The sequence below is a fragment of the Hylobates moloch genome, unplaced genomic scaffold (genome assembly GCF_009828535.3).
Source record: "Hylobates moloch isolate HMO894 unplaced genomic scaffold, HMol_V3 SCAFFOLD_19, whole genome shotgun sequence".
NCBI classification, from domain to species: domain Eukaryota; kingdom Metazoa; phylum Chordata; class Mammalia; order Primates; family Hylobatidae; genus Hylobates; species Hylobates moloch.
This window is the reverse complement of record NW_026652294.1, coordinates 58,155,169-58,174,592: the sequence shown is the minus strand read 5'-3', so window position 1 is coordinate 58,174,592 and position 19,424 is coordinate 58,155,169. Positions and strand designations below refer to the sequence as shown.

Genomic DNA, 19,424 nt, shown 5'->3' with positions numbered 1-19,424 from the left:
ATCCACATTTTATGGTTCTCTACTACAAAGCTAAACCTGTTTAGTTTTAGTTTTTATTTTTGAAACGGTCTCACTATATTGCCTATGCTGGAGTGCAGTGATGTGAGCATAGATCACTGCAGCCTAGAACTCCTGAGTTCAAGCAGTCCTTCTGCCTCAGCGTCTCCAGTGCCTAGGAGTACAGGCGTGCACCACCATACCCAGCTAATTTTTAAATTTTTTTGTGGAGACATGGTCTCGCTATGTTGCCCAGGCTGGTCTTGAACTCCTGGCTTCAAGCAATCCTCCTACCTTGGCCTCCCAAAGCACTGGGATTATAGGCTTCAGCCACTGTGCCCAGCCTGTCTAGTCTTTTTATTCCAAGTGTAGACTCTTGTACCACACTTCCTGGACCACTCCTCCTGAGCCCACAAAGATAACTGACTGGCCAGGTATGGCTATGTTCCAGGACACAGAAGCCCTACCTTCCTTCCTCAGATCCTTCATGAGCACGACCTTTATTTCTTTTATTATAATTTTTTTCTGACATAGTCCACCTGGAGATGCATGAGTGCAACCTTTAGATAATACAATATAATATCAGTACAATAGGTGGGAGTCCTCGTAGTAACACTGGCCATGTCCTTGGCCCTAGAAATGAGATATATGAAACAACCTAATAAGATAGTACATTAGGGAAAAGTTCCCTCAGATAGACTCTAAGGTACCACAGGTTTTCAGTACTTCCTGCAATTCTGCTTCTCAGAAAATGATATTAGGTTATACAAAGCCAGACTCAATCAGCATTTTAGAAATCATGCCAGAGTCTCCTTTGCATCCATTACTCACACCCAAGTTTCCAAGTACTGTGGCTACATTTTATTTCTTACTCTTCCCTTTTCACCAGAATGTGGCACCACTACCAGATGGTCAGAGGATGTTAGATGATGGGAAAGTTAACATTACTAAATTTTATTTTCTCAAAAATGTTTAGTCAATATCACAGTGGTTTTAATTCAACATGACTTCCCTTTGAACAAGGTTTAATCAGTGGTACAATACAAGAAGCATGAAATTTGGCATTATTCAGACCTGGATTCGAATTCTTGCTCTGTCACTTCCACCTGTAAGATGAGAACAAAAGCTATCTTACCTATTGTATAGGTTAAGTAAGAAGATATAAAATAAAAGAGTCCCGCACATGTCTACCATGGAGGGAGTAGAGTTCAATAAGGTTTCTTTCATTCCCAGTAAACTAGTTTGATAAATTAACTGCAGGAATTTATTTATGAGATTCTTCTTCATTCTCAGACAGGACAATACAAACTATTTACACAATTTGTCATCAATTGTCTGTGTTTTTTTTCCAAGTTGTTTCCTCTTATCAAGAATGCCTTCTTGCCGGGTGTGGTGGCTCATGTCTGTAATCCCAGCATGTTGGGAGGCCAAGGAGGGTGGATCACCTGATGTCAGGAGTTTGAGACCAGCCTGGCCAACATGGTGAAATCCCGCCTCTACTAAAAGTACAAAAATTAGCAGGGCATGGTGGTGTGCGCCTGTGGTTCCAGCTTCTCGGGAGGCTGAGGCAGGAGAATCGCTTGAACCCAGGAGGCAGAGGCTGCAGTGAGCCAAGATTGCACCACTACACTCCAGCCTGGAGAACAGAGCAAGACTCCACCTAAAACAAACAAAAAAACAAAAAACAAAAAACAAAACAAAAAAACAAACAAAAAAAAACCAAAAAAAAAAACAAAAAAAGAAAGAAAGAAAGAAAAAAAAAGCCCTAGCAGCTACTTGGGAGGCTGAGGCAGGAGGATGACTACAGCCCAGGAGCTTGAGACCAGTCTGGGCCATATAGCGAGACCCTGTTTCAAAAATAAATAGAAAGTCTTCTCCCACTGACCCCACACCCTCATCTCTACTAATTCATGCCTCTTTCCTTCAAAGACCAGCTTAAATTCTAACTTTGTACTATCTGGACCACCTCATGCAGTGCCCGTACATAGGAAGTACCTACCACATACATATTTTTAAGCGTTACTGAACATCATTAGGGTAATCAAAGAATATTACAAACCATTAAACACATCTAGAAGAAAATGTTTTTAATAACTTAAAGTGACACAATGGTTTATCATACTTAAAAAAATAGAAGGGTCACATAATAAAGCAAAGGTCGGCAGTTTATTTTTTAAAAACCAGTACTGTGATTCTAAGCACTGAGGTCTCAAACCAGGGGCACTCTAGCAATTTCTTTCTTTCTCTATTTATTTAAAGTAATACCTGAGGCCCCCATATATGTATTTTCCTTCTATGACCATGAAAGGCAAGAAAATTACCTTTTCTGTGTCACAGATTCTGAATATTTCTTCCTATCCCTGTACTCCCACATCCCTAATCTCTCTATTTTCAGAATTCAAAGATAAAAGTGTTGTCTTCAAACATTTTAGTAAATTCTTCTCCATACTATCCTGCTTAATAGAAGGATCTTTGACTTTATCTGGGAATATATCACTGCACAATCACCTTTGGTGACCGAAGGAAGCCACTTAGGAGTGATTTTTCTTTGTGGACCTTGACACTGCTTGCAAAGTTTACAGTCATAAATTGTAACCCTCTGAGAACAATTTCTCAAACTTGGTTAAATAATTACATAGACACCAAAAGAAAACAACCCTCTACTCCTACCATTGCATTATCCTGTCTCCTAATTCAAAAAAAGCACAGCCTACATTTTGAATAACTTAGAGAGGTTATAACATGAATTTACAAAATGTAACTAGAAAATTCAGAAAGGAGTCTCCAAACTGGAGGACACCATTTGTTATTTGGTGGCATCTTCTGGGAAAGGTTGATATTGCAGCTCAGCTCTGTGAAACATAAATTCTCTTGCAAAAGCACATGGGAAAAACTCTGGAAACAGAAAAATAATCCTGATGATATAGTATAACAAGGTGCAATCTAGACCCAAGAGAGTCAGTTTTATTTTAAGTGAGGATGTATAAGAAGCTAGAGACTGCTGGATGTTTCACAGCTCTTCCCTCAATCCTGGCTCTGCATGCCAAATCCACCTATGAGGACAACCTGTCACCTCCTGAAGGCCACTGGTAAAGCCCAAACCAACAGGTCAAAGAAACAGGATTCATTATGGGGGACAATATGAGATATTCAAGGCTTTCCCAGAAGCACTGCCAACTTCATGAAGCACACCTCTACAATTTCAGTATGAATCCAAGGAAGAATAAGATTTGTTTTATCACCAACCTCCTTTTAGGTAGGTACACTACCTACCAAGTGGGTTCAAATCCTAGCTCCATCACTTTTAAAGATGGCAACCTTGGGGAAGATTCTTCATCTTGGAGCCTCAGCTTTCTCATCTATAAAATGGCAATAATAATAATAATACCTATTTCATAGAGCTGTCTTGAGGGGTGAATGAGTTAAATCATGTTAAGTACACAGAAGGGTGACTAACACAGACTAAACACTCAAGTTTAGCTATGGCTATAAGGCATCTCTGTGGTATGGTAATGCTAGTCCTGCAAAGGCCATGTTGAGTCCCATTGTTGGCTTTATGTCTAAAGATGACAAACGGGATAATTCCATCAAATGCATAGGTCATAAAGCAAGAAACAATAATGCATTGAATAGGTGATGTAGCTCTCTTAAAGAAGGCTCACAGAATTTATTGGAAGAGAGATTCTGGCTCAATACATGTGAGTGGAAATGCTGAGTTTTGCCAATTGTTGATGACAACCAGCTTTGCAAAGATAGAGCCCCTGTGTATTCACAACCTTCTGCTACCCAAGGGCTTCTAAGGAATTACTTAATTTAAGAACTGAGACACCACACTGGGCCTAGTATGTACTGTAACAAGGAAACAAAAAGGCCTCTGTTTTTTTTTTTTAATCTCCTTTTTAACTGCTTTTTTCAAATAAACCAGGAATATGGATGAATAAATGAACAGCTGGTTGGCAAGGCTGCCTCCTCCTCAGCGTGATCACACCCAACACAGAAAAAAAAAATGCGTTAGAAAATAGGGACAGGTGAAATATCTCCATGCACCCAACAAAGTTAACTTTCGTCCGGTAATTTTAATTAATGTTCCACATTGAGCAGAATTTACCAGAGGAAGAACTGTAAGCCTTCAGGTATTTTTACCTCCAGTTATAAAACACAGAAAACAGGAGCCTCCAATGAGAACTTGCCCCCTGGAGAGCTGGGGCAGCCCTTTAATGAATGGCCTCTCCAGCTGCTCCCTCACCATACTTACAGACTTTACAGCTCTTGCATGTGCTGGAATTACAAGTCATTAAAAAGCCACTTTGAAAACACAATAAAGACCTTCTTCTCTGACTGCAACAACCTTCCATCACATAAAAACCTAAGGCCAATGCTTCAACAGCAGGACGTTTACTACCAGCTCCAGACAGTTTAAGCAGGGCAATGAACAGGGTGGGGCGGGAGGAAATGAGAAACAACAAAAGAAGGGAAGTTCTTTTTTTCTTTCTTCCTTTTTTTTCTTTTTGAAAGAAATTTCTGGTAAGGTGATTTAAAGCACTTATCTTGCATCGGAATCACCATCCACCCTTGGGAAAAATGCTGCCATCTGATGAGATTTTGTTTTTCTCCTTCAAGAAGGTTTTCTCCAAGAAAACCCCTTGGTAAGCTCCAACTATCAAAAGACATGACTGAAATCTCTCTTCTCATGCTGCAGGCTGAAGGATGTAACATTTTGCCAAATGTAATTTGTCCATTTTCAGGGAAAGATCATTAAAACTTTTTACTTCTTCACTTTAAAATTATGATTAAATCCTCAAAGTAAGGCAAGAAAGAGGAAGGCAATGATAAGAAAATTACCACCATAACTGACTCTGATCATACGTGGTTATTTCAATTTTCATTTACTGCTTTTTTCCTCCTCTGCTGTGAATACCAAACTTCTTCATATCAGAAGACAAGATCAACTCTATACACTTCTCTTCAGGAGCAAAATTATATGAAAAACAAAAACAGGGAAATTACAGAAGAGGTGAAAGATATTTGTTTTTTTCCCTATTATCAATTAAAGTTTAAGTAGGTTAATAAAAAATACAATTATAAACCTTTAGTTGACACTGATACACTCCCTTTGCAGCTGTTAGTGTCAGTCACTAGTCACTTACCCACTAAACAGTAAGCACAGTGGAACATTATGTACCCCAACGAGATGAACTCCTAAACCAGGAACCACTGTACTCTAATGGAAATAGCCTCAGTTCTTGAATGTAAAATATTCTTAACAAAAACATTCCCCTATCATGCTTTCTGTATTTGCTAAATGCTCACCCACTATAACACAGTCCTTCTGCCTGTCTACCTTATCCAAGCCCCTACCAAATTCTTCTGTAGGGGAAAATTATTGACAAACTTTCATGTGACAGCATTAGATCTCTTTATGAGAAACATTTCAATAATCACAAAATGTATTTAGAAATTATTTTTTCAGTTATATTAACAGTAACTCAAAGATAAATCATTTCTTAGAATATTTTAACAGCAACAGCAAAAAACAAAAATGAAAAAACAAAAATCTACCAAGTGCCTACCCAGTGCAGTACTTGGTACGTTCTTGTCCTTTATCTCATTTAATTAAAAAGCTGAAAGATCTGAGAAACTTTGGCTTATCTTTCAGCTTAAAACTTAAGACTTTCTATCTTGTATTTTTACACTGATCATGTAACAGAACCATATCAACATCAAGACCATACACCTTGTGATGACAAAATTCAGAGCAAAGTGACAAAAGACAAAATTCAAAACAAAGTGGCTTAGAGTACCAAATATTGCAGCATATAAATCCACACGCTTGAAAAAGGACACCAGAGCTCTGCAGTATTTTTGAATATCAAAAAATCTCTTTCAAAGCTACAGGTTATATAGGTTCCCAGAAGTCAAATCATACATAGCAATAGCTAACTAACATTTTTTTATTGGTGTGTTAACGTTTCACCCACCTTGATTTATTAAATTTTCAACAATAATCCTACAAAGAAGATACTATTATGATCTCCATTTTATAAAAGAGGAAACTAAGAAACAGAGAAAGTTAAATTATTTGCCCAAGATCACTGGTGGCACTGAAATTTAAAACACAGCCTGTCTGACACTAGACGGCAGAATTCTAATTACCTATCTACCTACCTTTCACTTATCAACAAATAAGTGATCGATCCCTCAAACACCAGCCATACATACAAACCATGGATGTCCAACTTCTTTCTCTCTTTTCACATACAGAGCATACAGAAATCTTACCAAAAAGGACCATATCAATTAATAATCTAAGCCTCCTAACCCATCTTAATACTACTGACATTTTTATATAAAACCTGAGTCGAATTTGATTCTAGAAAAGGTTCTTTAAAATGTTCATCTTTTTAACTATAAGACCTATACTGAGGCGAGATGTTTTCTTTATAGACATACTAGACAAATAATCATTTTCCCCAGCCTTCCTCATTCTTCAAATTCTTCTGATTTATTTGTGTCTTTTTTCTGTTTCCAAAGTCCATGATCTCTGCCCATTATGTCTAAAATCACCCATCACCCTATGTCCCACAAATGAATACAAATCTGGCTCATATTCAAATAATAAAGCTGGAAAGGACCTTAGAGAGATCAGGTCATCTAATTACACTTATTCAGAGGCAGACACACAACTAGGACAATGTGCACAGTCTCCCCTGAAGTTGGGCCTGCCCCAAGCTACCAAGTCAATTACTGGCCAAGGTAACAGGGGATACTTGTAATGGAGAGCACTAGCAGTCCATAGCTTAGTGCTCTCCATTACAAGTGTCCCCTGTTCCTTTTGTCTTGCTGGCAGGAGGGATGCCAGGTAGGAGACAGTCCAAACAAAGCCTATCTTTTCTACTGGATAAATGGAATTTCAATTCTCTCTCACCTTCCTTTGCTCATAGAAAGGCCTTTGGGTTCACGGTTTACATGACATCACTTTTGTTAATTCTCTTCTGTTACGCTACCCACTTTTCAAGTATTGAACCAATAGCAACAACAATAAAAGCATTACTAGTACCAGAAGACTAATAAGGAAAGTACCGCTGTTGGATTTTATACACAAATAGTACCTGACAGTCTTTACAGGCTTTCTCAGCAATGCTATGCAGAGTATATTACAAAAACTACTATTGTAATCAGTGGATTTGTGGCTCTAATATGTCATATACCATTTTGAAAATTTACTATCTACTGTAAAGTTTTCCAATTCTAACTCTTCATTCCAGAAGACTTTTCAAGGTATAACTTTGAATAAATACATCAAATTGAACAAGAATTTTATTAAGAGAAAGACATACTTTATAAATCATATATAAATGGGAGGGAGCAAGAGGCAGACAAAGGAGAATAAACAAAATTACCTAAAGAGGAAGACCATCTGTGTTTCATGTAGAAAGAGCTTTCAATGATGCTTTATGAACGCCATTTGGTCTTCTCATAAATCGGCAAACATTCTAAAAAGGTGCCTTTCAAAATTTTGACCACTATAAGAAACACACACACCTTCTCTGAAATAAAATTTTCATAAGCCATTACTTACCCCTACTAATTATAATGTTTTCTGATTTTTTTAATGCTAGTGTTATGTTAAACTTATTTCATAGCTCATTAGTGAATCACAACCCACGATTTGAAAACCTCTATACTAGAAAAATTGCAATGTGTTAGAATATAAAAAGACAAAGTTGCAAAATTTGACAATTTTGATTGACTAATCACAACCCAACAGCATTTCACGGTGATTTGAAACAAAAGTCAAACACACAAAAAAAGGTCCAAGTAACATCTGCATTAAGAATAAGTTTCGAGTTAAGAGGAAAGGTAAGAAGCAAAGAAGGAAAAACAAATACTTGAGATATTGGAACAAACACATTCAACTCTCATCTCCATTTCATAAATTATGACTATAAAGCCTTTACCAAATACTGGAACAAATTTTCCCAACGTCTAGTATTTTATATGCTACTGTCCTAATCTGATCTTCTACTAAAATTTCGAGATTAGCTATAGAGAGTAGGGAGATCTGTGGACCACTGGGGATCACTGTCAGCACCATGTCCTGACCCTGACTGGCTTTCTACCCAGAACAGTGTAAACCCGGGACAGTAAATCTGCTACTATGCCCTCAGAGCCTTTGCCAGCATTTAAACTAGAGACATCTGTGGGCAGCCCAAGGGACAGAAAGAAAAGTATTCTAAGATTGCCAGTAATTTTTAGCCAGATAGCTTCCTTGACCATTGCCTAGAAATACGGTCAAGCCAATGTAAGGAGATTATTGGGACTGATCATTACTAATAAGTAACTGAAAAAAGGCCAAAATTAGAAAAAATAGGAAAGTAAGGAGATAACTTCAAAGTAATGTTTATTCTTCAAAAACATTATCAAATACTTTTGAATTAGTAACAACCCTGCCACTAGAAGTATAAGGTTTATTACAGAGGTTAAAAATAGATAATCTGAAAATCCCTTCCACTGCTGAAAATCTGTAATTATAAGTTTAAATCCCAATATCAAAAAACACCTTTTAGGGGTATTAGATGGTCAGATGCTCTCTTAGGCATTCACAAAGGATAATCCTACCCATTAGCAAAAACTTGTAGTGAAGATCACATACCCCACCACTTCCAAATCAGTGGCTAAACAATGAAGAAAAAAATTAAATATTCTCTTTTCAAAATGCTACTGGCTGGTTTTACAGGTATACACAAATGTTAAAATTTATCAAATTATACATTTTAAATATGTGTAGTATATTGTTACATCATTTTGTCTCAATAAAACTGGTAAAAAAAAAAAATACTATCACCAGCCTTCTATCAACATAAACATGTTACTTCATTCCAATGATCAAAACATCAACATTATAGCCTTAATATTTTCTAAGTTTCTCTTTTCAATTTATTTTCCCTTGTATTCACGTCTTATTATATTCTTCTCATTTTCCTAAGTCATCATTCATTGGAAAGCATAGATACCAAGCTTTGATGAGCACCGAAATTTTCTGCTGCTATTCAAATGACCCATTATAATGCTATGGAAATATCCTTCCTTTAACAACCTAAATAACAGCCTAAAAATCTGCAGATTCCTTAATGACTTCATTTCTTCCTTCCCATTAGTTAAGGAAATGCATTTCTAGGCCAGATCTACCTCTGTGCTACCATTTTATGGTTCAGCATTCATTTTCTTCCCTCATTCTTTATTACGAAGCTATCCGAAATAAAAACTGAAAATAAGGGAAAGGAAGAAAGCCAATAAGAACTACTCACATCAGATTTAGAGGATATATTCTCCTCCACATCTGAATCATTGGGATCCACAATATCATCAAATGGCGGTAACGTTGATTTCTTCTTCTCTGATGTCTCACTTTCAATTTTGACCTTTCCCATCTTGACATGAGATTTATCTTTTATCTGTTTTTTGTCAGCAGAACAAGTGAGTATCAGTGGTGGTGCGCTAGAAAAACTTTTAAATAAAGCCTCTGAGCTACTCTTTTTCCTTTTTTTGGCGGAAAGTTCCTCAGAATCTGAAATGGGCGGCCTTTTACTAGGAGCCTTCTTATCTTGTCCACTGGTGATGGTGAGTAAGTTACTGTCTGGTTTTGGCTCTTTTGACATGGGTTTAGGTTCCTTGAAGGCCATCTTAGGAACTATTTTCTCTTCTTTCAGTGGTTTATTTTCTTTGGGTTTCTTAGAGGATTCTTTGGAAGATTTGTTGTGATCCCTGGAAGGTTCTTTGAAGGCACTTTTATGTTCTCTGGAGTCTTTAGAAGGTTTTTCCTTGTGCTCCTTCATTAATTTGTGAGGCTTTGAAAAACTGGTACTACTGCTGCTGCTGCTGCTGCTACTGCTGCTGCTGCTGCTGCTGCTGCTGCTGCTACTGCTGCTGCTGCTCTGCTGCTGCTGCTGCTGCTGCTGCTGCTGCTACTGCTGCTGCTGCTGCTGCTGCTGGTATGAATACTCCTATTAGGGTCCTGCAAAAAGGGGCGAAGAAAATGAAACTCTCAAAACTAAATAGCAATGAAGAGTCAAAAGAGATCTACATAAAATGATCCTTCTTTGATTCCTGTCAAGCTATCATTAAAATACCAAAAATATTTTAATATAAACCAAAAACCACAATATAACAGGTGAGAATAGTGTATGCGAGAAACAGGTGAGAGTAGGTTATTATCAAAGAATTTAATGAGGAAAGATGTTTTCTTAATCATCTGAAGCATGGAGTTTTAAAACATTTCAATTCAACAAATGTTAACTACTGCTTGTCCTAGAAGATACAAGGATGAATAACACATGGCCCCCACTCTTAATAACTATGATGTATCTATGATTGATAGTTGTTGACAACCAAGAGAAGGGAACTGTTTAGTTCTGCTGGGAGCATGGGGGGAAGAATAATTCAAAAATTCATAAAGAAGTAACATCTGAATTAGGTCCTGGAGGATAAACAGGTAACTACTAGAATGAAAAGAATGGAAAGGGACTTAAGAGACCAAGGACCAGAATAAACTAAAACAACAGGGAGCAAAGCACAGATCGTATTTGGGGAACAACACCCAGCTATAGAACAAGATTGAGAAGGAGGCAGAAAAATAGCCCAGCTTCACATAGGAAGGTCAGATTACATTAGATTTCAAATGGCTTTGCAATATAAGGAATCATAAACCCTCCCCAAAAGAAATAAAGTAATTCTCAATTTGAGATAAAAAGCAATTATTTTTATGCTGTACAAAATTTCATCAGTTAAGAACTGTATCTCTCACCCACTAGGAAAAAAATAAAAGGAAGTTAACAGAACAAAGATTTCACCTAACCATCAAATGGACTAGAAAGTCTTTAGCAATTACTGTATTTTGATCATGAGAAAAGAGGTAATTGCTGCCTATTTCATTTTAAATGTGATCAATTTTTCCACTCATAAAAACATATCAGAATATATAACCTATATATAATCTTTCTGTTTAGGAACAAAATCTAAGTCCATACTTACCATCTTTGTGAACCTCTACCATTAATAGTAAGAATAAGAAACAGAGTAGATCCTGGACATGCAAAAATCCACATCAATACTAAAAGAAGAGCTCTTTCTTGCTTACTTCCACCTCCTAATGGAACCAAAGACAAATAAATGTCCAAATTTTCAACTAGAATTTACATCTTCAGGCTTGCTTATTATCTTTCACCTCTAACTCACCCACTTAAGCCCAATGATATGTAAACCAATCCTATATTCCTTAAATATCTAGCATGACACAGGACAGTAAGCAAGCAGGGGCTATGCTTTTCACTAAAATGAACAATCTACTTATTGGGTCTATGCAAAAACAAAGCAACAAAAATATATACACAGGTACATGTATAAGCATCACAAAGTAATATCCAAATGAAAACTTACTGTTCTATATTAGTAGAAATATATTTTTTGGTTTCTTAATAAATTTTTTTTGTCTCATTTGCTCAACAACAAAATGACATATAACAAAATTATTCCATTTATTTTCTGGAGTGGTTTCAAAATTCTAAACTGGATGAAGTTACTAAGCAAAGACTTGTTTTTATGCACCAAATTAGATAATTCCTTAGAAAACATCATAATCTGAGATTTAAAAGGAAAATTCTAAAGATAGGATTCATATTACTGAAATTTCATTATTTTATAAATTCTATTACAAGACATTTCCTGTCATGTTAAGCAATACTATGAATAATTAAAATAAAGTATAATGGACAAACTAAATTAAGGAAGAACATTTTGAAATCTAATATCCTTGAGTTTCGCTTGTTGACTTACTGAATTTTGAAAATTTGCAATCAGTATTCTAATTATGGCTCTAGAATACCCAAGTATCACTGTTTAATATTCAACCTATATGAAGTATTATACACATATTTTGTAAATAAGTTTTAAAAGCATACAATTTTTAACCTACCAACATATTTCTAATGTTAAGTATTAAAAAAACAGCAACATTCCAGTACCAGGAAGGAAAATAAAACTTCTGTATAGATCCTTCCATGATATATTTTTAAAATCCTTCTTTAGAACAAACTGGAATTCTTTAATTCAGGGTACACATTTGTATCTGACACAGCTTCTTGTGTCATAAAAAAGTTAAGTTCCTTTTTTAATTATATGCATATAATGCTAGGTACAAAACTCTAGAAATATATCTTTTTATAATGTTTTACTTCCCATGTTGGTCTGGGTATTGAATGTCTACTGTTACCTTTTTATCCACTCAATAAATCTTGGTACAAGCAAGTGACCCAGACATTCTTGTTCTTTCCTTTTTTGTAATTACCACCTCAAAAATCTTTAAGCTAAGAGAACAAAAGTTAAGAGGACAAACACATTCCATAACAATGTCTTAAATAAAATTTAAAAAATAAAGGGGAGAGAGCAGTTTTTAAGGCAGCATTTTCTTTGGCCTGGGCCCATGACAAATGTCAAAGTTCAAATATATTGTCACCGGTCTCCATGTTTGTACATGTAATAAATGTAAAACAGTAGCTCAGATACACAGCCAGACATTAAATTGTCACTGACACAGAATAAAAGCTTTCACTGATTTTCAGCCTATCTGATATTTACATATATTATATATAAATATATATTTATTATATATAAATATGTATATTTGATATATTATATATATAATATATATGGGGGTCTTGTCACTGGCTTTTTAAATTTTTCAATTAACCATTAACCTCAACATTAAGTACCACTGAGCAGCACAGACTAATTACCATTCAATGTAAAGTTTACACATGTATAATTCAAATTCTCTTTGCCTGAGGCTGATTAGGACAAACTGAATATCAAGAAATCTAACACAGAGAGCATGTGTGCATAATTCAAATCTCAAATATTTAAGGCAAATGATTGTTTAAACATAAATATACATATATTTGCACTAACTTTACAACCTGTGACTATAGGATACAATATTTTCTCTCATCTATTCAGATTGCACTGAATGGTTCCTTGTTTTAATTTTTTGGAACAGAATGGGTATCTTTAATGTTTAATCTCTTCTAATACTACTTGTCAGCAACTCAAGTAGAGGACTTAAGAAAAAAATTAGAACTACTGGCCAGAATAAGGTTTTCTGATTATATGTGGTTTTCAGTTTCCATGTTATCTCCATGTCTACTTCTAAGAACCACTGAAAACTCATAGCTGATTCTTGGCTTCTGTTTCTTCTCACTGGCTATCCCTCTTATTTTTGGTCTCTATTCTACTTTAACTGGCTTCTGTCTTGTGAAAGATTTTCAGATCAATCATATTTTGTTCAATGAAATTTGCATATAGACAAACTCTCCTGGAAGAGTTTTACTTATCAAAACCAACAAACTCTCCTAGAAGTTTATTTGTTCAAACTGCATTTTTACAAGGACACTTCCTAAAAATTGTAGTGTGGTCCAAGAGGTTATGCACATGTAGGAGTAGGAAAAACCATGATAGTCAAAGGTAAGCTTCCAAAATACAAGTCTCCTCTAAAATGTCATTAAACACACAATGAATAACACAGAGGGAGGACAGGCCATCTGAAACTACAAATAGCTTTGTGCAGTAGCAGGATCATAGCCAATGAGGTTTAGCACAATTACTGTTAACTGAAACTACGAATGCAGTATTAAAATTCAGAATTCTGGGGTCAGGGGAGGCCTTGAATTTGATTTACTTTTCCCACTTCAATCCCAAATCTAACCCCATTTACCTCTCTTGAACTAGTCAGCTCTGGAGGCAGCAGGCAGTGGCCTGAAGAATGTGGCCACAGGCTTATGGGCATCTTGAGAAAAATAATTTGTGCAGGATTTGCTCTGCTTGACCCAAAAGAGTTTGTTTTTTTAGAGATGGGGTCTTGCTGTGTTGCCCAGGCTGGAATGCAGTGGCTATTCACAGGCATGATCACTACATGCTACAGCCTGGAATTCCTGGGCTCAAGTGATCCTCCTGCCTCGGACTCCCAAGAAACTGGGACGACAGGTGCACGTGCCACCATACCCAGCTTCCAGGAGAGTTTCACGCACACAAGTGTGGCCAGCCTTCCCAGCACTCAGAAGGCACTTGATACAGGAGGAGAGTCTGCTCTTAGGGCTGCAGAATGTAAGGAGATCAGAAGGAAGGCACAGAATCCTGTAGGTGTATAAACAAGAAATAGATAATATGCTTGCTGCTACTGTGCAGGTTGAGATGCCTTTACCTTTCATCACTTATAGAATTACAACAGCCTAAAGTCCCCTAACAGCTCAACCTCAAACCCCATGCACATATAAGTGACAAACTTAAGGGTGGGAGGAAATAGAAGGAAGCAGATCTAACAGATTTTCTGGAGGAGAAAGATGAAATATTGACGTCAAAAGCAGTATGACTACTTAAGGAGAATCAAGTTAAGTATAAAAAATAACTTCTAGAAAAAAATGTTTAATTAAAAACTAAAATTTAAATATTGATATTCTCAAGCTGAATAATTCAGTAGATAAAGTAGAAGACCGATGCTAACTGGCGGTATAAAAGATCAAATGAATGATACTTCAAAGCACAAAGTAAAAATACAAAGCGATGAAAATCATAATGGGAAAAGAGAAGAGCCTTGAATGGATCAAGGAAACCTAACATACAGCCATAAGAAGAGTTCCAGAAGGAGGAAAGAGAAAAGACAGAAGAGGTAATGATTAAAGTAATATGGAAAAAAATTTTCATAAACTAAAGAGAGGGCTGAATTACAATCTCACAGAGCTCTCTGAGATCCAGGCAAAGATAGTGAGAAATGACGCCCAGGAAAAATCACACTACAATTCCTATACTTTAAAAAAAAAAAAAAAAAAAGAAGAAAAGAAAAAAAAACCTGACAAGTATCCAGAAAGAATAATTACTTAAAACTGAATAATAATTAAACTCACAATGTGCTTCTCATTTGTAATACTGAAATCTAGAAGAAAGAACAGTAACATCCAGACAGCTGAGAGAAAAAGAAGTAGAACCCAAATATCCCACACACACAGTCCGATGTGAAAGAAGTATTTGCCAAAATTTAAGAATTCAAACAGCACATCAACCACTGTCCCCGCCAAAGGAAAGGACTTGAGAAAAGAGTCTAGTCAAACAATAACTGAACCAGAAACGTTTTATGTGTGGGAAAGGGAAGAAATGAGGGGTACAATGTATCTTGCACAATATACACATTTAAATCTAAATTAAACTGTAATATAAGTCCTCAACAAGAATTCCTGACACAGAAAAGTCTAACAATCTGGACCTAAACAACTAAATTATTTCCACAGAAATTTAGGAATGAAAGAGAAGGATTAGGGTGTCAAGGTCAAAGAAAGTGCTAGTATCTTTTTTCATGTTAAAGTGGAAGAAAAATTGGATTATGAGCAATTGAAAGGAAGGTGGCCAATTATGAAATGGAAAAGTACAGAACTGTCACATAAACAAAGGGAAAATGGAAAATGAATATCTATTTGAAAATATAGGCAAAATTAAGAAAAGTTAAAAAAGTCACAAATATGAAAAATGAACAAAGTGAAAAGACAGTAATAAGATCAAGTATAACTTAGAATAAAAATGAAAGAACTGAATTCCCCCTCTGGAAAATAAACCGTCAGACTGGGCTAAAAAGACAAAGATCAGATAAAGGCTGTTACAAGAAATAGTTAAAATCAATTGATTGAAAAAAGTTTAAAATAATGGGATGGGCAAAGAAATATCAGCTAAATGCCCCCAAAAGAAACTATGAGTGCTAGATTAATATCAGATCACGTGGAATTCAATGTTGAGAGTACCAAATAGGATAAAAAATGTAAAAATCTAAATTATATAAAGCAAAAGATATTTAATTAGAAGATTTAAAAATAGTTAAATGAGAAATCAATATATCCTTGTCATAAATTGACAGATCTCATAAAATACAATGAGTACAGACACAGTATAATTGACCAAAACAACCCACACGCTCATTTAATAATTATACATAGAACTTTTCTATCTCTTTTTTTTTTTTATACTTTAAGTTCCAGGGTACATGTGCACAACGTGCAGGTTTGTTACGTATGTATACATGCGCCATGTTGGTGTGCTGCACCCATTAACTCCTCATTTACATTAGGTATATCTCCTAATGCTATCCTTGAACAAAGTTTAGAAGTTTTACATGTATCCATAGAACACTGATAAAAATCAATCATAAGGTAACATAAGCTTTAAAACATCCCTTTTAAAATGTTTGTATAGATTGGCTGACTCTACTCCAAGAAAATTAGAAAATTAGGCTGGGCGCAGTGGCTCACACCTGTAATCTCAGCACTTTGGGAGTCTGAGGCGGGTGGATCACTTGAGGTCAGGAGTTCAAGACCAGCCTAGCCAACATGGTGAAACCCTGTCTCTACTAAAAATACAAAAATTAGCCGGGCCAGGTGGCGGGTGCGTGTAATCGAAGCTACTTGGGAGGCTGAGGCAGCAGAATCACTTAAACCTGGGAGGTGGAGGTTTCAGTGAGCCAAGATTGCGCCACTGCACTCCAGCCTGGGCAACAGAGCAAGACTCTGTCTCAAATAAATAAATAAATAAATAAATAAATAAATAAATAAATAAAATAAATTAAAGACAAATAAATCAAAAGAAAACAATGAAAATAGAACTTCATATAAAAAAAACTCTGGAGGCACAGAAAAACATGTGCTCCAAGGAAAATTCACAGCCTTTATTGTGTTTGTTATTTAAACAAAAAAGAAGAGGTACAAGGAGAAGAGAGAAACCAAGTACAAAGCTAAACTTAGTATTCACTTTGAGAAACTGGGAAAAGATCCACAAAACATGCAAACATTATAATACCCAACATAATGAAGAAAGTAAAAGAAACAAATTTCACCAACATCAGGGCTTTAATTATATAATTGTATAATGTCCTGACGTATATGTTTAGTCATTTTCTGACTTTAAGAAAATTTACAATCTACTTCTCTACATTAACTGAAAGAAGTGAAATTTCTTGCATGTAAAATTTCTTGAATTAAAAACCCAGATTTTCCATAAAAGGAATAAGATTAATGAGGAGACAGCAATTTAGAAACATGTCAAAATAGGTAGTTAAATACCAAAAGAATCAACCCATCAGTTGGCAGAGAAAGAGAGAGAGAATGTACTACAGGAAAGAGTGAAGCAAAATGGACTGCTGATGCTTTTTATAGGATTTTTAGCAAGAAATGAGTTCATATTATAAATGTTTTATTAAAAATTAATGTTATAATAAAATTATAAAACAGAAAACACCTTAACAATTGGTAGGAGTAATGTTTTTTAAAGAATCAAAACTTATTTAAACCTCAAGTCTAAACAGAGCCACTGAGACCCAAAATCTAACATGTCTCAGTCAATGGGCAGAGGACTAAAAGAACATGCCACAAGTGGAAGAGAAATGGCACTTGAGAAGCGCAACAGTCTTTCGTTCAAAACAATACATGTGGCCAGTGCACAAAAAGGACAAAAAATACTTATACACACTCAAGTAAGAAAAAGAAAGGTCTCCTGTTATGAAACACAATGCTTTGGAAGGTTTTACTTGTTTTGACTTTTCAATAATGTCCCATTTTTTAAGGTGACATTCAACCAGAAAGTTAGAGGGAACTCTACGATATATCCTCGCAGATCCAAAATAATAAAGCCATTTCTAGACCTGACCAGGGAAGAGCAGCAGTTTTACAAAACTAAAGAATTACATCCTTAAATTCCTCGATTTACCCAGATCTGTAAAATAACCAATATAGATATAACCACACTTACAGAAATACAAATAAGTCTAGATTTTGCACTAATGACAAAAGATACAGCAATCATCCTAACAGTTAAGCAAGAACCAACACATAACATGAAAGACCAAAAGATGATGCTGACCGTTCAAGGAGAGATTCGAGAGAATAACAACAGATTCCCCTCAGCCATACCTGACTATGAATTCTGCCAATTATTTATTAGGAAACACAGGCCTTAATAGCAACTGCAAAGAGTAGTGACATCTGGGAGTAGTGACATCTGGGAAACAAAAGCAACCCACCTGAAAACTTTAAAGAGGAGATCAATATTAACTAATCACTTGAGGAAGGTCATCTGGTAGCAATGTGGGACAGTGGTGGTGACAATGATGGTGACAGTGGTGGCAGTGGTAATAGTTTAATGAATGCTTACTAATCCAGACTGATGTAGAAGTTTTATCATTATTAACTCAACCATCTTGTGAAATAGCTATTATTAGCCCCAATTTATAAGTGAGGAAACTGAGGTACAAATACCAATGTGCCCAAAGACACATATATAATTAGTGATAAAACTGACATTCAAGCCCCCAGTTAGTCTGACTTCCTTTCTTTGGAGATGGTCTTGCTCTGTTGCTCAGGCTGAAGTGCAGTGACCTCCTAGGCTCAAGTGATCCTCCTTCCTCACCCCTTGCAAGTAGCTGTGGGACTACAGGCATGCACCACCACTGTATTTTTATAGTCTTAACCACTATATTTTTATTTACACTTGTAAAGTCGATTGGTTTCAAAATCAGCTGTCAATCTTGCCAATATAACCTGGGCCAGAAATGAAAGAAGATATAGAATGGGGGAGAGGCTCAATGACTGTAAAAGAACATCATCAAAAATATGCCTGTTGTCTAGGCAGAACTATACAAATGAAGTTCTATTTATTTCCAGTAGAGGGGGTAAAATATTATTTTTTGGTAGGTGATTAAAAAATGCAATGGGCCCTCCTGGCCCCCCATGTCCAAGGGTTCTGTATCCACAGATTCAACCAACCACGGACCAAGAATATTCAGGAAAAGCCCAGGTACAGTGGCTCATACCTGTAATCCCTGCATTTAAGGAGGCCAAGGAAGGAGGATCACTTGAGCCCAGGGGTTACAGACTAGCCTGGGCAACACAGTGAGACCCTATCTCTACATTAAAAAAAAAAAAAAAAAATTAGCCAGGTGTGGTGGCATGTGCCTGTAGTCCCAGCTACTCAGGAGGCTGAGGTGGGTGGATAGTGAGCTCAGGAGTTTGAGACCAGCCTGGGCAATATAGTGAGACTTCAAGCTCTACTAAAGAAAAAAAAAAAAAACTAGCTGAGTATGGTGGTGGTGCATGCCTGTAGTTCCACAGCTACTCGCGAGGGGTGAGGCAGGAGGATCACTTGTGCCTAGGAGGTCACTGCACTCCAGCCTGAGCAACAGAGCAAGACCATCTCCAAAGAAAAGAAAACATTTGGGGAAAAACTCAAAATAATGCACAATTTTAAAATATAGTATAACAACTATTTACATAGCACTTACATTGTGTTGAGTAGTATAACAAATCTAGAAATTATTTAAGGCATACAGGAGGATGTGCATAAATTAT

General features: G+C 36.1%; 1 protein-coding gene across 1 annotated transcript in view; it reads right to left on the bottom strand.

Moving 5' to 3' along the window:
• Positions 1–19,424, bottom strand: part of MLLT3 (MLLT3 super elongation complex subunit) — a 280,125-nt gene that overhangs the window by 57,439 nt on the left and 203,262 nt on the right. Inside the window, 2 exon segments of the mRNA XM_032139819.2 lie at positions 9,306–9,932; positions 9,935–10,012. Coding sequence (XP_031995710.1) covers positions 9,306–9,932; positions 9,935–10,012 — 705 coding nt within the window.